General features: G+C 39.0%; 3 protein-coding genes across 7 annotated transcripts; 2 read left to right on the forward strand and 1 right to left on the reverse strand.

Moving 5' to 3' along the window:
- Positions 1 to 5,127: 5,127 nt before the first annotated feature.
- Positions 5,128 to 7,155, forward strand: LOC139606739 (flagellar attachment zone protein 1-like). 4 transcript variants are annotated; one of them, XM_071459053.1, is made up of 5 exons: positions 5,128 to 5,216; positions 5,325 to 5,403; positions 5,584 to 6,137; positions 6,192 to 6,302; positions 6,794 to 6,938. In XM_071459053.1, the coding sequence occupies exons 2-4, from the start codon at positions 5,328 to 5,330 to the stop codon at positions 6,261 to 6,263; spliced, it is 702 nt and encodes a 233-aa protein (XP_071315154.1). In that variant the 5' UTR covers positions 5,128 to 5,216; positions 5,325 to 5,327; the 3' UTR covers positions 6,264 to 6,302; positions 6,794 to 6,938. The 4 variants fall into 4 exon arrangements, with proteins under 4 accessions (XP_071315154.1, XP_071315152.1, XP_071315153.1 ...); XM_071459051.1 differs by having other exon boundaries at positions 5,129 to 5,216; positions 5,584 to 5,864; positions 5,895 to 6,302; XM_071459052.1 differs by having other exon boundaries at positions 5,132 to 5,216; positions 5,584 to 6,095; positions 6,150 to 6,302; positions 6,794 to 7,155.
- Positions 7,156 to 12,631: 5,476 nt separating this feature from the next.
- Positions 12,632 to 15,578, reverse strand: nicol1 (NELL2 interacting cell ontogeny regulator 1). Of its 2 annotated transcripts, none has more exons than XM_071459054.1 (4): positions 15,447 to 15,578; positions 15,109 to 15,241; positions 14,454 to 14,542; positions 12,632 to 13,750 (listed from the first exon to the last, which is right to left on the reverse strand). In XM_071459054.1, the coding sequence occupies exons 2-4, from the start codon at positions 15,218 to 15,220 to the stop codon at positions 13,679 to 13,681; spliced, it is 273 nt and encodes a 90-aa protein (XP_071315155.1). In that variant the 5' UTR covers positions 15,221 to 15,241; positions 15,447 to 15,578; the 3' UTR covers positions 12,632 to 13,678. The 2 variants fall into 2 exon arrangements, with proteins under 2 accessions (XP_071315155.1, XP_071315156.1); XM_071459055.1 differs by having other exon boundaries at positions 15,109 to 15,332; positions 15,447 to 15,532.
- Positions 15,579 to 16,427: 849 nt separating this feature from the next.
- nelfa (negative elongation factor complex member A) lies at positions 16,428 to 22,667 on the forward strand. The gene is made up of 11 exons (XM_071459048.1): positions 16,428 to 16,690; positions 17,887 to 18,058; positions 19,079 to 19,240; positions 19,475 to 19,564; positions 19,773 to 19,900; positions 20,061 to 20,130; positions 20,221 to 20,309; positions 20,416 to 20,524; positions 20,651 to 20,979; positions 21,228 to 21,327; positions 21,808 to 22,667. Exons 1-11 carry the CDS (start codon positions 16,481 to 16,483, stop codon positions 21,990 to 21,992), a joined length of 1,644 nt encoding a protein of 547 aa, XP_071315149.1. The 5' UTR covers positions 16,428 to 16,480; the 3' UTR covers positions 21,993 to 22,667.
- Positions 22,668 to 23,506: the final 839 nt, after the last annotated feature.

The following is a 23,506-nucleotide window of genomic DNA, read 5'->3' on the forward strand; positions in this document are numbered from 1 at the left end:
ATGGAAATGAGTTGTTAGATCTGTGGCGATACGCGTTTAGTGTTTTAACTTACCATTAGTTATTTTCCCACAAGGCACTGTAGTTCATGGCTAGGAGTTTCCCTCTGAACCTCATTTATGAAGCTGCTGAGAGCAGCCCTGACTAATGGGAAGGAGCAGTAGGAACTTCCTTTGACCTTGTTTTTATAGATGACGTTGACCTTTAGATGTTTCATGAATGCATCTTGTTGTTGAGGGATGTGAAGTTTCTTGAGCTTGGGGTGATATGGGTTTTTTTTAAGCCACTAAACTAACTAGATTGAGCTGAATACAAGAAATATTACCTCACCAACTGATGGCATAGGCACCGTTAAAGTGAAATCGGGAATACCCTTCCTTTATTATTATTACCACTTCATCCTTGTGACTGAGCCAAGAGGCGCTGAGCAATAGACACAAACAACCATAAAGATATTGAAGAATCAAAGTAGAAAAATAAAATAATTAAAATAAGAGTGATTCACTAAGAGAAAGTTGACATATCGGAGGTTAGCTCTGTAACATGGTTGGTAGTCAGATGTCAGAACTGCTGCCTACTAAAGAGGAAAAAGGAACAAATTTCAATAATGTAAAGAACTTGGATGCTGTGTTCAGATTATTTTCATTGTTTATTTAATATCTGTCATAAAATGGGAGATGTTGAAGACTACTTTTAATATGTTTAACATATTGTTTAATAAAATCCCTTAATATTTCTGTGCCAGTTAAACGGCCTCCTGATGATTAGACACTTACTTCAGTCAGAGCTAGAGCTGCAGGTATAAGACAAACAAGGGTTTGTCTGAATGTTTAGTTTTTTTATTTTATTTCAGTCCTCTGGGCTTCCTAAAGGCATAAAGGCTCTTAGCTGAAGACCTTTTCCCACATTTTCACCCTGTTAAGAGTAAATAAATAATTATAGTCAAATCACTGAGAAGAAACCAATCACACACTTAACCTCTACCCCCCTGCCAGACGATTCTTGTTTTCGTGCTATTCATGGATGAGCACAGCAAAGTAAACAAAATGTAAAATTCAATATCAACATGAGTTGTTAGTGCATTAAAGTTCACTTGTACCTACAATAAATAATATTTTTAAAGCTTAAAACATTCAGCTTTGCATGGTGTTGTTATTACCTCAACAGCAGCTCTGTTAGAGAGGTGTTGTTGGGGTAACACTGATGAAAGTCTTTGTGTGTAAATCTCCAAATGAAAAAATGGTGACACCTTTCACTATTGATATTAAGAGTGCATTAAGTCTGAAGGTGTACCTGTGTGTGAGCCATTTAAATAACTCATATATTTTCTCTTCCTGTGCCACTATCTTCTTTTTTCTCTGAAAATATTTTATTTAACAAAACTGGCAACAATCAGCATAGCAATAAACTATCCAGTCACCATGTACTTCAGCAGACCTTCACTTTGCCTGCAGCATTGGAGATTAATATATTTATGCCAGCACTCATGATGAGCATAACCTATATTAATGGTAGGCAAATAGTGGCCCCTGGCCCTCTGACAAAAATAGTTGGCGCTTGACAAAAAACTGTTTCACTTTCATAGTTTACATCAATACTTTTATGTAATTTTTCACAAATGAAAAAAAACCGAACAAATATGTTTTTAACCTGTGTAACAAAAACAGATTTGTTCACAAATGTGAATAGATGCCAGTCTTACAGAAATGGCGTTCTGTTATGTTTTCCTCAGGCAACAACAGCAGCACTTTCATTTAACCATAAATGAGTCAAAATGGGACATTTTTAGCTGAATGAGTATGAACATAAACAGCTCCGTTTATCCTCAGATATGATCTAAAAACAGTCTTATAAATCAAATTTATTCTTAAATAGCTCAAAAGAAATCAACACATTGTTGACCTCTGGCCTGTACCATGAAACCACTGGTGTAAATGTACAGCAGGAGTTGGATACTTGGGCTTTAACTGAGACAACATATTTAAAAAGTGATCGTCCACACCGTGTCAGTAGCCTCGGGGTGTTGTTTGTTAACTGACTCACAAAACACATGGAAACATTTAATTGAATGGGCTATGTGCTGCGTTCCCAGTGCAAAGACTGACTTTATTTAACAGGAACTCAGGAGTAAACATTTTTTTCTGCTTTCTCATCAACCAACCTGTATGACCCTCAGGGGCTCAGCCAAAGTGGGCTGACAGTTGAAAAGCAAATATCCAAAAAGCAACGTGGAAAAGCTTAGTTTTGACCGTCTTAAAAAGAGTCAGCACACTTCTCACAGTGAGATTATGTAACAATAGAGGAGCACATCAGGAAAAAAAATGGTGAAACAGCAAATAAATCAGCAAAAGCAAACACAAAAATAATTTCAAGAACAGAGGGAGATAAAAATCAGCTGTGGAGTGAATAGTTTTTATTTAATTTCTGCCCCTGCTACACCCTAGAAAGTGAGACATCAAGAGCTCATAACCAACCTTAAGCCTATGCTGGGACTACAGGTCTAAAAAAAAACAGCAGTTGACAATATTTTGTTCATTTGTATGATTGGGTAACAGCATTAGATGTTTTGTAGCTGCCCTTGTGTGACGATTAATTAATGCAAGTTTAAAACACAGGATATTATAACTTTAAGAAATCCTAATGTTGTTATTGTCCCTTGATCTGCACATTTCTCATTGCAACCCTCAAATCCTGAAATCTGATATCGTGCCCTCAAAGTTTGTTTGTTGTTGTAATCCCAAGATTCATTACAACTCTTGCACATCTCAATTTCAGTGGATATCATAATAAAATGAGGGAGCGTATCTCAAAGCTATTTAGATTTGATCAAAACATGAAAAGAGGAACCAAGGGAGTTTAGATGTTAGTTCATTTGGAGCCCCCTGATAGCTGAGGGGGATGTAAATGTTAATGCATCAGACCAGCTGTCGGACTGAATACATAATGATATTATTTAAATATATATAAAACCACTGTGTGTTATTTTCAGAGTTTAATGTAAGTGGCTCGGTCCTGCTCTTTATTTGATTTAAGAAAGTTTACACCAAAGCATTACCTTTTCTCAACACATCAGTAAGTCTTGTCCTAAAAGCTTTTTCTCTTTTAGCATTAAAAGTGAAAACATATCGTTTGAAAATACCAGCACACATCTGTTTGATGTTAGGTATTAGACTAAGCCAAGCAGGGTTATGTCAGAATGAATCAACTTGGATCTTACATTTTCATACATTTAGAACAAGGACAAACTAGTGTAACTCTACACTCCAGTACAGGAACAATGCTGTTTCTGTATTTCCATGATCATTAACTGGTGACATTTTGCCACATGTAGTACAAGCCTCTGTGATTCTGCATGACGTGTATTCATATTTAAAGTGCCTGTAAATAAGTCAGTAAAAAGGAGTCCTTTGTCTACGTGTGAAATCAAACCTATTGTTTCAACAGTGACCATGAATTTCAAAGGTAAATCTGCTGCCATTATTGTAGTAAACTGTATTATGTGCGAACAATCAACTGCCAAGTCTGAGAGAGCTGAACACTTTGTTTCAGTTTGGTTTGTAAAATTCATTGTGCAGTTCACTTCAAAATGATTTTATTGTGAAAATAATCATTGTAGCTAATTATTCCAGTAGTACACTGCAGCCTATATATCATCATTGGAAAGCAGCTGCTCTCTGACTCAGCATGTTCACCAGCCCTCTTGCCTGAGCCACAGGGCCGTAGCCAAATTAGAGCAAGAGTTGAAAAACAAGTATTTGACTCTTGAAGTCAGGACAGTTATGTGGTCATGGTTTTACCAAACAGTATACTGTGGGTAGGAGTATAGGATAAATAGCATCACAAAGGTTAGTAAATCTCGATTTATTTAATGCCAGTTTTCTGATTTATTTATTTATTTATTTATCCCCCAACAAATTTTCTTGACCACAAACTTGTTGAATTATTGTGTGATTTGAAATATGGCATCATACATAAATACATTCAATTTATAGATCAAGAAACACAGAAAGTCCACATATAAAAATAGACTAATCTTTGCACTGAGGAATGTACAGTGCGTACAGTATTTTATAAGCTGAGGGCAATAAATAGTGTTTTCATTATTAGGCCTGCTATCTGTTGCCTTCTTTTATTTACTGAAGTGATTAGTTTTATGCTACCGCACACATTACTGCATTTAAACAAGAACTGCAAACTCCCTGTAATAATCCACTTGAATCCACGCCAGAAAATTTAAAAAAAAAGTGTCACTCTTCAGAGGAAAACATATTTTGATTTCAGCTGAAAATAAAAATATTCCAACAGCTTTGATGATGCTGGACTCATCCTGAACAAGGTCGCTTTGTACCCCATGATTTCACTGTATAAACCTGGAGTCTGTGTGCAACAACTTGCTGTGCAGAAAAATAGTCATGTTAAAAAAGTTACCGTGAGATCACAATGCCATATCAGAGGTTTTAAATAAACCTTGTAAACTGCACCGTCTCTCAGTTTGGAGACATGCAGTGATCCTGCTGCTATGTGATCACCAAAGATACTTCATAGAGTCAAAGAAAAGGAGCCTACATTCCACATTTGTTTTGTGAGGGAGTGTCTGAAAGGGGATATTCAGAGAGTTGTGTGAGAGCTGGCAACACTGTAATCCTGAAGGACGTGTACCTGAGCTCCAGCAGGGTGCTCTTTAGATGCCAGGAGGTGTAGCTTACCTCTGGTGGGCTCCAGCCCTGCACATACTAATGTTATCATTCATTTGACACTTCTTCTCTTTCAGTCAGTTTTATGTAGAGTCTATACCTCTAGGTTAAGACTTGATGTTGAAACTTCATTAAAATATGAATGAAATATGTTAATAAATAAGTATTTAAAACCACAAGTGCAATAAATGATATTAGGCTCCTTATGCTTTCATTTAGAGACTAAATATATTGTAAACCTGATCAGTATTTGACATTAGATCACAAAATGAAAAATACATGCATTTAGTTGATCCTGGTTGACACAATGTACCTCTAACTGTAGGTGGCCTCAAGCATTGTTTGTCACAAACTAGTAAACATGTGGAAGCTTTTCATTGGATGAGCTGTATGTTGTAGTCACAATACAAACACTGAACGAGTATGCTCAACTGAAAATTACAAATATTTGAGGAGCATCTGTCAGAAAGTCAGAAAACCCCTGATTCCAGTTGAAGGCATCAGTCAACTACTGGAAACTAAAGGTGAGAACAGTACCTTTATTTCTCTGTACAAAGACCCAACAGCATCAGTTACCAAATACTCAAAGAGCATTTGATAGTATTTTTGTAAGATTTTGTATTTTCTTTCAGAAAATGAGGATCCATATTATGTTCCTGGTCTTTGCTTTTGTGGCTGTGATCAATGCAGCACCGACACAAAACATAAAAGGTAACTAGATTATAAAATGTGATGTGATCTATGTGTGTCATAGTATTTGAATAATGTGAAATAATTTTCGCAATTTTTGTGTAAAATTACTAAATTCAAGTTCTTAGTCTGAACAGATAGTTGCTTGAGTACTTTTCCTTTAGTAATGGATGCATTTACATGTCTTTCTAACTTCCACAGCTGAAGACGAAGAGGTAAATGTTGATGAGCTAAAGCATGATCCTGCAGTAGAGGGCCTAGCTAAAGAAGTGGAGGCCAAGGAAAAAGCCTTGGGAAATGAGGAATTCAATGAGAAGGCCTTGGAAAACGAGGTGCTCGAAAAGAAAGCTTTTGAAGATGAAGTGCTCAGTGAGAAGGCCTTGGAAAATGAGGTGCTCAATAAGACAGCTTTCGAAGATGAAGTGCTCAATGAGAAGGCCTTAGAAGATAAGGTGCTCAATGAGGACACTCTTGAAGATGAGGTGCTCATGGAACACGCTCTCGAAGATGAGGAGCTCATGGAGGCGCTCGTCTTGAATGCCCTCGAAGATGAGGAGCTCATGGAGGTGCTCATCACGAAAGTAGTCGAAGATGAGGAGCTCATGGAGATGCTCATCGAGAATGCTCTCGAAGATGAGGTGTTTAGTGAGAAGGCCTTGGTTGAAGACGTGGTCAATGAGAAGGCCTTGGATGGTGAGGTGCTCAATGAGAAGGCCATGGAAGATGAAGTCAATGAGAAAGCCATGGAAGATGAAGTCAATGAGAAGGCCATGGAAGATGAAGTCAATGAGAAGGCCATGGAAGATGAGGTGGCCAAGATGAACATCAATCCCACAGTGGATATTGAACCGGAACATTTGGAAAATGAATTACAGCCTTGAATAAGCAGAGAAAGATGAACCCCTCACAGCATCCTGCCTGTATGTAACAAGTATACTTGGCTTTTCATACTTTTCAAACAATTGATTTGTGCCATAAGAGCAGACAGAGATGATGAGGCAATTGAGAAATAATGACAGCAAAGAAATGTGAATGCAGATGTTAGGTTACCGTATATAATCAGTCAAGTCACAATGTACTTATTTATTTTTTTTCAGAGAGAAAGATTTGACTTTGATTTGATCACTTTGTGATCACTGTATCTGGTCTTCTTAACATTATTTATTTATTCAATTAACATTTATTTTTTCATAGGGATAAGTTTATAAAAATGCGACCATACATCATGGTACATCACAGACATATTCTCTAGTCATAGTAAGTACTAGTCTCGTTTGAGGGACATCTGTTTAGACAGAATTAGTATTCACTTTGCTTCACAATCTCAGCACACTCAGAGAAACAAACTTTTTTCTCTCATATTTTGTGGCCTGTACATTCAGATGTGTCTTTATCTGCTCTTTCTCTGCAGCTCTCCAAGACCTGATCTTCAGCACCACAAGTATCATCACAACCATTTCTCTTACAATGGTGATAAATTGTAATAGAGCATTAAAACCAATTGAAGCATTGTCTTACAGTAATGGGATCCAGTAAAAGCCTTTGACAACATGAAATTAAGTTTGTCTCAGTTTCAATATTAGCATATTTTAGCATATTTGTGCCTTTTGCTCTTTGTGTGCGTGTCAGCTATTTATTAATTCATTACAAAACCCTACAAATGAATTTTTCTGTATCTTTCTTTGCTGACATGAATTCAAAGTGCATTGTAAAAGGTGTCTGAAGAAGTTGCATACTTGTATGTGATAATGCAGAATAAAGACAGTCACATTAGTATTCTCCTAATAATTTCTTCAGTCTGCACATACAGCCTTTTTGAAGGGCTACGAGTTATGTTATTCAGATACCTAAGTTTAAATTTCCCTTTGCAAATACAGTGTTGCTTTAGTATTTCTTTCAGTCTTTGTTCAGGACATTTAAATTAATTTCTTCTGAGCCACACAGTGAGCAAACACACTGAGTCAACCCTCTGGGGTGTATTCCCTGCAGCTAGTCTTACCAGTTATCCTTGGGAAGAAACAGGTTTTTGAAAAATGAGATTCGCTGTTGGTGATAAGGCTTTTGGTTTAGGTCACATTAGTATTATCCTAATAATTTCTTCAGTCTGCACATACAGCCTTTTTGAAAGGCTACGAGTTATGTTATTCAGTTACCTAAGTTTAAGTTTTCACATGCAAATACAGTGTTGCTTCAGTATTTCTTTCAGTCTTTGTTCAGGACATTTAAATTAATTTCTTCTGAGCCATACAGTGAGCAAACACACTGAGTCAACCCTCTGGGGTGTATTCCCTGCAGCTAGTCTTACCAGTTATCCTTGGGAAGAAACAGGTTTTTGAAATAAGATTCACTGTTGGTGATAAGGCTTTTGGTTTAGGTTAAATAAATATTTTTAAAATCTCATGCATCATGATGCAGAGGTGTGTGTTGATTCATCAATGTTTTTAGGAAATGCTCTGCTGTCGCTAGCCACAAAATACACAGCAGCATTTCATGGTAGCAACCAACCTCCCAGTAGGCCAAGCAGACTGTCAGGGGTTTAATCTGTTCAAAATAGACTGTGGAGTCTTGTCTATTGTGCCACAGTTTGGGAGGGGCCAGAGAAACCAAAGTTTTAAACCCAAACTGAAATTTGAGGATAAAAACATGTTTTCACACACAAGATACATTTTGTTGGAAAATTTGCCTGTATCAACATCAAATGCCCACAAAACTCTATGTGATTATGTGTACATTTACAAAGAAGTAAATAAATTGGGGTGTCGTTACTCTTTAAATTTAACCAGCTCTTTAAGGGCTTTAACATATGAAATTATTATTTTTTTAAAACTTGAAAATAGATTCATCCTGATTCTTAAATGCTAAACACAAACTAAAGTTACTATAAACAAACACTGAATTTAAGTCATTTCCATTCACTAAATGTCATGAATACTGGCTCAGTCATTATCATGAACTGAATCTAAAGTACACTGATACATAGACATACTATAGGGTGCAGGTTGGCACATTGATAACACAGGGAAAAAAATACTCTTCAAGTTGCCTTGGCAACCAGCTGGGTCGCATCTATACTATACTGTCTATCCTGCTGGTGCTCTGTGCTCACTTCATCATTTCAAACATATCTTCAAGATCAAACCATAACTTCCTCAGAGCTGCTCTTCCTCTGTCACTTTCCAGTGTCTCTCTGTCTCTCTTGGGTTCATTTTTCTGCAGCGCTGGTCAGGCGGTGTCCAAGATTGTCATGTTATGATTAATTTATGGAGGCCCTGCAAAAATATACATATGTATATTTAATGCATTATCATGCATATCACTAATTCATGGTGACCTGCTAACACTGGCAAATTCTCCAGCCTCCTGCTGTTACTGTGGCTTCCCACCAACCAGAGCACCAGCATGGAGCTTCAGGGCAGAGACACCAAGATGCACTGAATAATAATTTAAAGAATTTCGCTACTATAACATATTTATGTTTAACAAGATGGACGATTAAGACAGTTTTACAAAGAGGTGCACTGTGGGTTTAAACCTAAAAAGCTTCAATCACCAAGATTATCTAGAGATATGTAAAACAAACACTGCAATACTCACCGTGTTTGGTTTGATGTCATCAATTGTCATCCAGACACAGCTCAGAAGAAAGAAACCAGTCACATGACATGGTTTAATAATTGTTGGCAAAAGAGTTGCTATGTGACAGTTTTGACAAGTTCTGATTCATATTTAGAGGCTGTGATTACATTTTAGTACATGACAAATCACAGAAGAATGGCAGGAATGAACTACAACAAAAGTTACTTAAATACAGACAAGTGACACCTAATTTTAGTTTTTTAATATACAAGATTAAATGTCTACAGTCGTGCTAGCAGCTCTATGAGGCTGCACTTAGGCACAGCTAAATGCTAGCAACAGCATGCTAACATACTCATACTGACAATGTTATCATGCTGATGTTGAGCAGGTGTAATGTTAACTATGTTCACCAGTTTGCATACTGCTTTTCCTTTGTAAAGCATAGCTGAGGATGATGGGATTGTCAGTTTAACAGGGACTCAATTATAAAATGTATAAATAAATTTTGTAATTGATAAACTTTGATTGGACAAATTTAAATTTTGTCTCTGCTGTTATTACTTCAGATTACAACCTCTGGTTTCAACCAGCAGTTATTATCACATTCAGGTGTGGGGCAGAGGTGAAACCAACCACAGTCATCTAATATTCACTTAGCCTAAGGTAAAAAGCTTAAATGAATGGATCCTATTTTCCAACTACCAGCCAACCTGCACTTAATTTGTTGATCCACCTGATATTTTACCTGTGAAAACTTTACCAGCTGCTGAAAAGCTTTCATTTCATACCAGCTACTGGTTTTTGTTTTCAGTATCTCATTGATTATTTTGTGGTGACCATCATGTTAACACCAGTCTCTTCTATTTTCCAGCAGCATAAAGTTTGATGGGAAAGTGAATGACATTCCCTGTTCTGAAATCACACACAGGGAGAAATTCATTACTCCTCTTCCAGGAAAAAAAGGGGGAAAAATCCAGGAAAAAAGTGCTATATAACAAAATAGCATATACAGACTATAAGTCCTATACAGCTTCAAAGAGCATAGTCCGCTTGCAGCATAATGTCTTGACTGAGATCGTTTACCTGAATGCAGATCCCTTCCAGTGTTCACAAAATATGAAACATGGCTTCAGTAGCAGACAAAATGAGGGTGAAAATAAGTGTTATTTGAGCCGTCAAGTGGCCACTTCCTGTGAAGGATGTCTGGGCCAATTAGCACAAAGTCGCCCTTAACATGACATTTTGGCATCACAGAGCCATCTCCATCTACATGGAGGGTGGGGTGCAGCAAAATGTCATGGTGGTGAAAATATGCTCTTTGCTTGGAGGCCAAATACGAGCGAGCAGAGAGGTCTGAACAGTAGAGCAAACAAATATGAATTAACAAGTGGTAGAAATAGTTAAATGGTTAAACAGATCCAGTGGTTAAACTAAACTGTTTGAATTAGCAGCTAAAAGTAAAGGATAAATGGTTGAAATATTAACTTTATGCAACTGTAAATACATAAAGTTTGCATCAATGCTATGAATGCAAACTTTATTCAGCTGACCTGAACATTCAGGGTTCATTTGTTTGAAAAGATAAGATAATCCTTTATTAGTGCCACAGCGAGGAAATGTGCAGTGTTACAGCAGCAAAGTGGACAGTACAAAAAATAAAAAGAAGAACTGCAAAATGTTAATATCAAATACTTAAAAATAGCAGCAGATAAGGGATATTGCACAGATATTGTCAGTCTGTGGTGTGTATGGTCTAATGAGTGCAGCGGAAAAACTTATCGCAATATTAACTTTTATATAATATGGTTCAATAACAACCAGTTATTTAACTGTACACACAGCATAAAGCTTGTGTCTGGATTATGCATTTGCACGGTAAATAGGCACCAGAGTTGGGTGAGGTGAGCAAACTTCTGCAGCAAGGTCACAGCAATGCTCAAGTAAGACAGAGAAGAAGAGATTATTGAGTATTTTGCCTGCTCGCCACCGCTGGAGAATTTCAAACAGCTGGAACAATTCCGTCAGCTTCTTTAGGAGGAGATGAAAGAAAAGTTGAAAGGCCTCTGAAGAGACGACAAGCCAGCGAGCGAGTGGGAGAGTGAGTGAGAAAGAAAGTGGAGGCTGCTTGACAACAAGGATTTTTCAAAGTGATTCAGCGTATACTTGATTACCCTGCGTACTCAGACTTCTCAGTCACTCCTCACAGTAAAAAGCCTGGTAGACTCAAAGCGCCTCAGCAAGAGAGCTGGGGTTGTTTCCTGTGCCTGTGGGCTGTGGTGCAGTATGGGGGGATTTGCATTGATGGTGCTGGCAGTACATGGAGGTGCCTCTGGGCTGAGATTCCTGCCAGGTCACAGCAGGCGCTTCAGTGGCCGGTGTAGGCTCCTCAGCTTTCTCTTTTTGTATCTATTTACAGTATTTCACCCCATCTGCATTTAACGGCCATGAGGGAAGTGGAGAGTGTGGAGAGTGCTGCATCACTGCGACACAGCTGGCGGTCTGCCTTCACTTAGGGCTCCTCCTGCTGGTGCAGATAAGGGTCTTGCAGGTTTTCTTTTTCCATGCTGTAATCCCTGTTGTAAATAAATAAAGCTGTGTGTGTGGGAGGGGACGAGGTCAGCTAAAACAACAGGACCTTATAACATCACTACTGAGACAGTTAGCCCACACACACATGAAGCTCCAACAGGGCTGTGGCTCTGCAGACCAGCACCTTGGATAAATGGACACAGAGGAGTGTTGCTCATACACAACCAGTGTAAAACTAAATGTAAAAACACAATAAAAGTGGAGGCCTACCACCTAAACCTAATATATAACCTGCAATCACTTGGGATGCAACTATTGATTCATCTGTCAAATCTGCTTCATGGAAGAATCGTTTCATCTAAAATGTCACAGAAAAGAATGAATCAATGAGTCGAACAGACAAAAGCAGCAAATCCTCACATTGGAGAAGCTAGAACCAGAGAAGTTGTTGTTTTCTTTTTTCTCTTGCTTTAAATTAAAATTGAATATTGAAATTGATGGTGATTAATTTTCTGCCAGTTGACCGACTCAGCACTAAACAGCATGAAAACCGGTCAGTTGTTTCAAATATGATCTGTTTTTATCTACAGCTGACTCATAATATTGTCTCACACGTTGATAACAACTGAGAGAATAAGTTTCATATTAGTGAATAAAAGAAGAGCCGAGACCATTAGTCAATTATTCAATTTGTCAAATGACAACTGTTTGCGTCTCAAATGTGAGCGTCTGCTGGTTTTCTTAATCTGCTAAACTTAATAGCTTTGGTTTTGGTTTTCTGTTGCTCAGAAAAAATAATTTGAAAATATCAAGTTGTGTTTTGAGAAATTGCAATAATTTTTTTTATTCTTACTGTTTTTTGACCTTGTTTGGACCAAACAATGAATTGGTGAATCAATAATTTAATAGACAGATTAATCAGTAATGAAAACAAAAGGATTATTGCAACCCTAGAAAGTTCTGTAGAATTGCAACACTTCACCTACAAGCTGCCGCTGTGAGACCCTGCAGTTACCACAATAAATAAATTAATGGATGTGTCCATATTAATGCCAGCACAAGCCCACACAGTGCTTCTTTATCACAGCCCACACTGATGATGTGTGAGAACAGAGCCAGTCAGAGAAAACAGTAAAAGCAGTCAAGATCATTCATTGTTTTTATTGAGGTACAACATTAAGACAGTAAATGGGTCTTCCTGTGACATAATGTCAACAAAGGACAATGTTCATGAACAATCAACAATAAGACAATTATTTTTTTCTATCTTTCTATGTCCTCTGCTGCAGCTAGAATTCCTCTACTAATCTGCTGATATCGCAGTTCGTCTGATACTACGTGGTTCATTACTGCCTAAACACCTTTGTCAGACCGAGAAGACGAAGTCTGTTGACACCTCTGTTACATGTACCCGTGTATATACATAATCTATACATACAATCTATATTAACAGTAGATTAACAAAAAGTGCTGTAAATTCATGCTACAGTGCTGTGCTAAATCAAAACCTACGAAAACACTTTTTTTAACCAAAAAAAAAAGTTAAATTTCATATTTCCTTCTGCTGACCACTTCTTTACAAAAGTTATTAAAAATAAAAAATAACCGCGTTTCATAAGTTACCCAACCTTTTTTGCAAAAGAAGCCAGCCTGCAAATCAATTACTTATAATCAGTGAAATTACAGTCGTTTTGCTGATTCCTAAATTTCATCAACTAAAACAGTTATAAATATCTTGAGCAGTTAAATAAATTCCATGTGATGCTACAGTTTGATGTGTATAATCGTCGTAAACATTAATCTCATACAACACATTCAACAAGTAAATTTACTAATGCATTCTACTGTATCTATATCATACAGTCAAATACTAAAAAGTACAAAAAATAGTTTGTTTCATAGGCGACAGATGAGAGCTGACCTATGATAATGACAGCAAACTACACAATGTAAAACATCAGTCATCCCGAATAAGGCAAAACAATAACATGCCTTATGATGCATGATATGAAATCAAAGCTTCACTCAACAGTGATGTGACGGAAAAGAAAATAAAGTGCCTATTGTGTGAATAAGTTAAGATGAGAGTCGCTGTACATGAGGAGAGGGGGTGGGGGTGGGGGTGGGGGTGCGTCGGGGTGTGATGGCAGCTGGACGTGTCCTCAGGTGGACCAGCGGCGGTGAGATCTCAGCGCAGTGAGTTGGTAGGCATACAGTCGCACAGAGCCCTCCTCTCTGCTCTCAGCACCAGCGTCTCTGTCTGCAGCGGTCGAGGTAAAAATAAACAGCGCGTTAGAAGGGGCACGGGTTCACAAATCAGTATGAACAGTTTATCTCATCGTGAAAACTGCTGGTTTGGAGTCTGAATTAGATCTGTTTTCCAGCATCTCCAAGCAATAAAACCTGACAAAAGTGAAGCTAGTAATGAACATGAAGTTCTTCATAAAAAGAGGGAGGTTTGTGTTTATCAGAGAAAAAAATACAGGAAAGGGATTTTTGCTTCCAAATTAACAGATAATGTTAAGAAAACTCATGATGCAAAATAGAATTAAACTTCAGAAAAAATCATCATGATACCTTTCATCAACTCAAAAAATGAATATTGATCATTTGTAGTGACAAAGCATCAAATAAAGTTTAATCGCTGAGTCAAGTTTATTTATATATCCCAAACTAATCTTTTACAGACTTTAAAATCTGTACACCAATAAACAATACGCTAATTTGAAATTGTATGTAATTATATGATTTTAAACTTAGATCTTTTAAACAAGGTAAGATGTGTTTTATTTCTAATATAATGTTTATAACATAGGTCTTAATTTACTCTTTTTATGTAAAGACTATGAAAATCCATCTAACATTGTGTGCAGGCACTCTATATTAATCTGTCTTTTTTTTCCAGCATAAAAAAAGGAAATAATACAGAGCTCGAACCATCCAGGAGAGCAGACTTCACCTACCCGAGCATCGAGGTTGAAAGCAGTCTTTTTTAAATCTTGCAGTGCCCTCTGCATGAACTCAAATGCATGACAGTCCACACATGGGCGACCTGGAAATAAACAGTTCAGACATAAAAAGATTCATATACTGGTTGTTTTCTTGGTACAAATGTAAATATCTTCTGAATTATTTTGTGAGGGTTTTTTAATTTCAAAATCATTTGGAAAACTATACCTTAAAGAGGAAAAGATTAATGAAAATAATCATGAGTTGTAGCCCTATTTTAATAATTTGGCTTTTATTGGGGGAGGCTTACTTTTACATCTTGGTGTAATTTTTTAGGAGGCTTTTAAGAGGCCATCTAGGACATAAAACTGCAAGATCCACTCTCTGCAAACGAAATTACAGGGTTTTCCTTCAAACCTTCGAGCTTGTAGAGATGATAAATTGTGTCTAAGCAGAGCAGCGCAGGCCTAGTTTCATGTTGAGTTCATGATTTATACACCAATTAGGATGACCCACAATCCCCCACTAAGAAAGCCCCCCTGGGGACCTGCTATAATTAGACTGTGTATAAACATCACCGCTGCACACCGAATTACACCTGACAACTATCTAAAAACCTGCCCCCCGAACAGGCAGAGGAACCTAAATCTCATCTTTAAATGCACCTACTTTCGGCAGGGATGACAGTCCCAGGCTCCTGGTCCGCAGCAGCTGCGCCGGCACAGAGGAGCTGGAGCGCCAGGAGGAGCCCCGCCGCCTGCACATACCCGCTGGACGCCATGGCGCTGGTCCGACCGCTGACCTTTAATGCGGAGACTAAAATCAGCAGGTGTGTGGTTTGCACAGATGCAACACTGGAAAATATCCTTCAGGGCCGTCAGTCGATGAAACCCCTTTGTTTTGGAAAACAGTCCAGTTTTCACCGGTAAATATTCGTGTGCTTTTTTTAAAAATACAGTCAGCAAAGAGGAAATCGTGTTTATTTTACAAACTGTGCGTGAACTTACCGTCAATCAGTCGATGATCTCCTCCACAATCAGCACAAGATGCCCACCTAGGATTGTTTTATCTAGGTTTATGGAGTGCGCATGCGTGTGGGTCACCCAAAATATGCTTTAGGGACCAGAATCAGTGCTTCCGGTGACAACGTTCAAAATAAAAGCCTTAACAAACCTGCAATTAATCCACAGACAATGCACAGGTAATAATATGTATTTAACAGCTTTAGTCACTACTTTATTTTTCAGATTTAGATTTCACGTAGCCTATAAAACCTAGGATCGTTTTATAAGATATTTACAGTGAGGTCCAAAAGTCAGATGTGCTGTTGTCTGACTAAAATTCAAAAACCCATAGGTATTCAGTTTACTATTATACATTAAAAAAAAAAAAAAAAGATAAGCAGCAAATCCTGTAAAATTATGATTCATCAGTTATCAAAATGAAATTGTCTGTTTTTTTCTTTCATAATTCTTCTTTTGAGTTTTGAGATGTCGAGTAAATGAGAAGTTGAAAATGAATGAAAATTTCTCAGCATACAGGCCTGGTCTATTCACTGCTGCTTCGGACAAGGTCTGATAATAAAGTACACCCACCATCATTACAGCAATTGATATTTTGCTTTATTAGTGCACATTCTCATTGTGAACTAATTGATCACATTACTACAACCAGCTGCCTCCACAATGAATCTTGTGCCCTGAGGCCAACTTTCTAATCCAGCATTTAATTACTTATTTAATATTAAAAGAACTAGGTAGAAATTAAATATTATGCACTTTTCATGTTTAAGGTCAAATACACTTTTTTTTTTCTTCAACTTTATTAACAAAACATACAACATACGGACAAATAAAACTCATCAAACCAGATACAGTCATAGTGTTGAACTTAAATTTGAAGAGCAGCTGTTTTTTCTTACAGATGTTTCATGGCTGAATGGAGATAAAAGCCCCCCTGCTCGGTGTGGGCGGGGTCCTGACTGCTGTTTTCTTAGGTAGCCCGTTAAAATGCCCGAACTCAAAACACTTCTTTTTCCAAGATGGCGTCGATGAAGGACAGCGACACCGGCCTGTGGCTTCACAACAAACTGGGCTCCACGGACGAGCTCTGGACGCCTCCTAGCATCGCTTCTCTCCTCACCGTGTCGGTAATCGACAACATACGGCTGTGCTTTTCGAGCTTGTCGCCGCCGGTGAAGCTGAAGCTGCTGCTCGGGATGCTGCACCTCCCCAGGCGGACCGTTGACGAGGTGGGTCCGCTTCGCGTTAGCTCGGCGTTAGCCTGACAGGTAAAGGAAGCGATTAACTTAAGACACAGGTAAAAGAAGAGCTCAGTCTCGGTTGTCTTCCCTGAAGTCGAAACACTGCTCTTCCTGCGGGTGTTTTTGATTTGCTTGTGAAACGTCTGACCACGCAATTAAACATATTTAGTTAGCATTAGCTTAAATTTCTTTCACTATTAATATCGTTAGCCAACGTAAGAAGCGGCAAACTATTTACCCTCAAGTTTTTTTAAAACCTGTTTCATAGACGAAAATATTTTTTTTTTCTAAATTACATTAACGCTAAGCAGCTTCGCAAGTAACTCGTCCCTATCAAGTTGGAGTGTTTTCCCGCAGTGATTTACCAGCGACGACGGGGAAACATTAGCCTGGCGGGTCTCGTCCAGACATGATGGTGGGATGGGCACAGGAGAGCTGAGTGATCGGGCTGGAGGGCGGTACCAGCTTCAGTCCGACATATCACCTGCTCGGCTGCCTGAAACGTTAGACACTCGTCATCACTGTGTCCTGCATATTCACACAAACGAAAGAGCCACCTCTGCAAAAGTGTCTGAACTTAAGTCTTGATCCCAGGTCCTCCAGATTTGTTGCATTGTACAGTGGTGGAAGTGGTAGTGGTGTTTTTTTTTATTCAAGCAAAAGTAGCTGTGCCTCCACATAAACGTACCCCGTTACAAGAGAAAGTCGTGGAAATTGCAAGAATATAATCAATAACAAACACACTAAACACTGTACAAACAAAACTGATTATGCATGGGATATAGCAAGTGTATATATATGAAAATATGCTTTCATTTCCATATGAAATTGTAGTTTATAAAAAATATAATAAAAAAAAAGTAATGTAATATATGTTATTATAACATATTTTTTAAAAAAACAACTTTTCCCTGCCCTCTTGTGTTTACACCATGTATAAGATGATAAAATGATTAATATGCCCTGCTACATAATCTCATCATAAACCGAGACAATTCTTGCCTCTCAAATGAGAAAACTTAAAGATGAAGATAGTATTTTGGACTTCTGCTGACACTTGTAAATATTTTCAGAGTCAAGTAATTGATTAAAAAAAGTTATTCAATGGTAACACATTTTGTATATTAAGACGTTTTATTGTTTGTTGCGTAAAGTTGTTAAACACGACCGTCCTCTCTTGCCAGATGAAGGAGGCCCTGTCAGAGATAATCCAGCTGGCCACGGTGGACTCAGAGCCCTGGGTGCTGATGGTTGCAGATATCCTCAAGTCCTTCCCAGAGACCGGCTCTCTCAACCTGGACTTGGAGGAGCAGAATCCAAATGTGCAGGATATCCTTGGGGAGCTCAGGGAGAAAGGTAGGGAATGTATCATTGTTTCCTTTTATTGATTTAACTTTGGTGGTCCCTCCCTGACTGCCACCTGACCCCATTTGTTGAAAAATGTAAATATAATGACGCACCATCTGGCCACATTACTGAGCTTGTTTCTTGAGAAGGAATAAGATGTATTAATAACAGAGTTGCCATGCATTTAAATTGTCAAATTAGGACTGTTCCTTAATTGTATTTAGGCCCGTATGAATTTAGATCTCTGCATAATGTGTTCACACTGTTTGGAAAATTTGAAAAATGTATTGCAAACCACAATGAGTCATTGTGTCAGTTTGTTTATAAAACTTTTTTAATGAATATAGTTGAACAATTCTGCCACTTATGAAAATGTATTTAAACAATTTAAATCACATTTAATAAATGCAATTATGCAGAAGTATTTGCACTACACTTTTGGCAAAGACACCTCCAAATGAAGGTTTGTAAACAGAATGACTCATGGCGTAGACAAAGTGCATAGTTAAGATGAAGGGTGTGGAAAATTCCTGTCTGGATCACTATCACTTGTTAAAACACAATTATAAGAGACCTGCTCTGCTTACTTGATGGTGAAAAGTCAATATGAGAAAAGGCCAAGAAATGTTTGTAGAGAACTGGAAATATTTCTCCAAACTCCCAGCTATGTGTCTGTTGACCACACTGAATCTGTGTCAGGACAGATGGTTCAACACTGATGGATTGCTTGCTGACAGACAGACTTTATTTATCCCTCATAATATCCACGGAAACATGCTTCTTTATCTGTTCCAGAGCAATATATCAAACCTCTTTCGCATCCAACCACATTAGTCTATTGATTCTAAAACAAAGAGACACTTTTGTGATTGTGCAAACTACTTTGGATTATCCTAACACAAATGAAGCCTCTGAGTACTATGAAGCAGCGAAGTGAGCTGTCCTCAGCCACAGACAGAGATACACCAGAGTTACTTCTGTGGTGAAGTCCCAGCTGACCTTCATCTCTCCCCGTCTCCTCTTCCTCAGTGGGCGAGTGCGAGGCGTCTGCCATGCTTCCTCTGGAGTGCCAGTACCTGAACAAGAGTGCGTTAACCACTCTGGTCGGACCCCTTACACCCCCCGTCAAACATTTCCAGCTGAAAAGGAAGCCGAAGAGTGCAACCCTGAGAGCAGAGCTGCTACAGAAGTGTAAGTCACTTTAAACTTCTGCTGATACAGACCACTTCCTTTTATCTTCTGTGGCTTGCTTTTGGCATAATTATATTTGTTAAGCACTGCTTGCAATAATATGCAAGTTCAAAGATATGTGTGTATTTCCTGATTATTTGTGTTTGATTACAGTTACAGTGTGCCAGAGTGGTATGAGGTTTCCCTCTGTCTTGTAATGTTGAGGTTGTATTTCTTTCTTCCTTTCTTCTCTAGCCACAGAGACAGCCCAACAGCTGAAGAAGACAGCTGGAGTGCCTTTTCACGCCAAAGGGAGAGGACTGGTCAAAAAGATTGACACTACCAGTGAGTTGAATAAAGACACTTCTTTAGCGCTAATGTGGGTTATGAAGAAGAAAATCTGTTCTCTAACTTCTTGATTGGGAAAGTCAGAGTGTTATAATAAACTTGGTAATTCAAGCCTCAAGTTACAGTACAGTCATAACACAACCAAGAGTTTCTATTCTGATTTCTGTTCCTGTTGCTGATACATGTTTCAATATTTGCATCACAGCTCCTCTCAAGGGGATTCCCAAGGCCCCATTCCGCAGCCCTACTGCCCCCAGTATGTTCAGCCCTCCTAGTAACCGCACACCTATAGCCCCTGCACGGACGCCCCTACGTAAGGAGAGGGGGGTGAAGGTAATGTGTGATTTAAGACCTAATGTTATGCATCGTGAATGTTGGATGTATTTCCCTTTTTACCTTGTTATTACATGTTTTGTGTGTTTCATTCATTTGCAGCAGGATGTGTGTATTTCAGTTCAGAATTTTCTCACCGTTTTTCTTTTTTCTCCTTTAGCTGTTAGATATTTCAGAGCTGGACATGGTCGGAGCTGGAAGAGAAGCTAAGAGGAGAAGAAAGACTTTGGGTAATTATAATTTCCAGCCCTCCATCAGTCCAAGTTTTAAAGCTACACTATGATATGCTAAAGCTTACATGATGTTTTCTTCTGCTGTAGAAACAGAGGCTGGAGAGAAAGCAGCCAAAGAGGAAGCTGTGGTGGAAAACACCACACCAGACTACGCCGCCGGCCTCGTCTCTGCACAGGTATGTGTTTCATTTCTGTCACATCACTCAAACATTGTTGATATCTCCTGTGTTGTGTCGCTAACCTAATTAATTTTTCAAACATGCCAACTCTTTTGTTTTTCAGAAACTGGGGGCGCTGAACGAGAATCCTCTGCCGTCAACCAGCTACCTACCAGCCACCCCCAGCATGGTTCCCTCTTCATCTTACATTCCCAGCTCCGAGGCACAGCCAGGTTAGGAAACACCTCACTGTGTTTTGTTGTTTGCTTTCATGCAACCATTAGCTCAGAAAAAGTCCCTGCTGGCATCAGGAGAGCGTCACATCTATCTCACAATCTCCTTGTCACCCTCCTCTAAAGCGAATGCTGGTGGTTCGGGTCGGGACACGCTGCAGTCGGCTCGACAACCAGAGGAGTCGGCAACAGCGGGCGCTGGCACCACCCCCACCTTACCGGGCCAGTACAAACAGAGGACGCCTATGTACAACGCCAGCACCACAGCAAATCCCGCAACCCCCACCTCCCCCAGCACGCCAGCCTCCACCCCCGCCAGCAACGGGCCCCCAGCCGCTGCGACTGCCAGCCAGCCGGAGACCCCCACCCAGCCTCCCAGCACACCTCAGACCCCCACCCCGACACCAACCCCTACGCCACCACAGCCCCAGCCCAAAAAGAATCTGTCACTCACGGTAAGGTGTAAAACAAGAGCCCGGGAGACTGAAAGATATCCCACTGAATCTGTGATTTGAATTCTGTCTACTTTATTTATTCCCTGTATCAAGGGTCTGGATTTGGTGTCTTAACCTTTGTATTTGTCTTTAAAAAAGAGAAATTTCTTATATTTTCCAACACAAAATTTTTTCAGACCTGTGTATCTAAGCATTCAGTGTTGTTCTCAGTCATCTAAACTCTGCCACGTGCTGTTTCTGCTCATCAGAGGGACCAGATGTACGCTGCCCAGGAGATGTTCAAGACGGCCAACAAGGTCACCAGACCAGAGAAGGCCCTCATCCTGGGCTTCATGGCTGGATCCAGAGGTACAGGAGTAGTCGCACTAGCTGCCTGATCAGAAAAAAGCTCTGTCATTCAAACACTCATTTCTAATTAGTGTCAATTTTCTGCCTTACTAAGCCTGATCTAATTTTTCACACATTGTTAGTCCCTTACTGAGCACATTGTCAAACACATTTATCTTGTCACTATGAAAACTTTGTTTCTTAGCAGTTTTTTCAGAGCAGAAAACAGAATCAGATTTTGGTTTAAGAGAAATTCTTAGGGAATACATGAATCTTAATTCCCTGTATTGAACCTTAGTTCTTTGTTAGTTTGCAGATCAGTCTGTCTGAGTGGTCCCACACAGTTGTTGCTTGTTGTTACTGTAAATGTCACTTCAAAATCAGTGGCATAAATGCACCACACAGTCATAATTACAGTAAATGTACCTGATGATTCCTAAACATTGACCTGGTGAAGCCAACATTAACCTGTTTACCTGTTTGCTTCCTCTCGTCCTGCAGAGAACCCGTGCCCGGAGCAGGGGGACATCATCCAGATCAAGCTGAGCGAACACACAGAGGTTTTGCCCAAAGCCGACGGCACCGGCAGCACCACCATGCTGGTGGACACAGTCTTCGAAATGAACTATTCCACAGGACAGTGGACCCGCCTCAAGAAATACAAACCCATCACCAATACTTCCTGAGGCGCTTCACTCGCTCTAAATCACACACCCAAAATTTCTTATCCACTTCAGAAACCATGTTTACACACATACAAGTATTTGCAAACACATTTGGGCCAAATGAAGCACTGGGAGGGTGAGAGATCGTCAAGGAGAGAAAGGTCCTCCCTTTTCCTGCACTGCCAAAATGCAGGACTCTTTGAAGAATATTTGGTTTTTTTTTGTTTGGTTGTTTCCCTTACCCTTTTATTGTTTTTGTTTTTAACTCGCCTCCAATTCCTGAATGATGCTGTGGTCAGGAGGGGTGAGAGTGTTAAACGAGTCTGAGCAGAGGAATTATTCTCACGGCAGGCACCTTTCAACATTTTGTACTCTTAGGTACAAGCATGTCACGTGTCTAGAAAGAAGAAAAGACAAACCGTCTGTATTTTTCTGTATGAATGTGATGTTTGCAGCTTATTCTTCTACCTTTCAGAACAGAATTATGGTTTGTGAAAGAAAGGAAAAAAAACTAAACAAAACAGAACAATAATGACAGTCATCATAGAGATGACCAAAAAAAAAAAAAAAAAAAAAAATGGCCGTTGAATAGTTCTCAGTGCTGTCAAGTTCTGTTCGGAGCCCTCTGATAGATGTTTAATAATTTTTCATCCTTTTTCAAAAGAAGGGAAGAAAATAAAATGACAACAGACTCCAGGGGGACGTTTCTCATCTTTCTTTCTCACCGTGAGCTTTTGTTGTTGAAGGGAACTCATCGGGAGTTTCCTATAGTTCTGTTTGATCTTCTTCTGACCTTTCCCTCCCCACAATCAGTTTTGAAATGATCACATGCTGATCAATGAGGATTTCTTACTTTCTTGTGCATTAACAGTGAGTAAACAAATATTTCCTGAAATCTTGAACTGTTTCTTTGAACCAGTAAAATCTGCATTGTTCTACTGAAGGTAAACTGGTTCACACTTTTAGTGGATTGAGGATGAAATGTTTGCGGTAGTGTTTTTTTTCAGCAATTTGCCCTTTGTATTTCACGGATTTACAGGTTGACTTTCTTTACAGTTTCATTGTGTCTTCCTGGTTTGGTGCAATTTGCACAGAAGTTGGGATCAGCTTTTTCACTTGGAGCGAACTTTGCACAGCTGCTGCAAAAATAATGTTTTTTGGTCATTTAAGAAGATTCGTATAAATGAGGGAGAAGATTCGAGACTTTTTTTTTAATTCGCTGAAACAAATGAGTTACAGCATAAAACAGGCACCACAATCAATTAACAGCCATTATGCAGCATTCACATTATCATGCAACAAAGGTTCTGCACGTTTTTGTCAAAATGTTAAAGTATTTGTTGTCTATTACTGAAGTCTTTTCCTCCCAAGTATTAGCTATGAGTTAAAAGGCCCTACAGATTTACAGTGTCTACAGTGTTACAGATGTTTCATGACTCTGGCTGAATGGACCTCCTCACACTTGATTGTCACTTCCCTGGATTACTTGTGCCTGTTGGGGCAGGAGAAATTACACATTACAATTTATGATTCTT

This window comes from Trachinotus anak, unplaced genomic scaffold (assembly GCF_046630095.1).
Source record: "Trachinotus anak isolate AG129_WGS33_773 ecotype Australia unplaced genomic scaffold, CSIRO_AGI_Tana_v1 ptg000023l, whole genome shotgun sequence".
Lineage (NCBI taxonomy): Eukaryota > Metazoa > Chordata > Actinopteri > Carangiformes > Carangidae > Trachinotus > Trachinotus anak.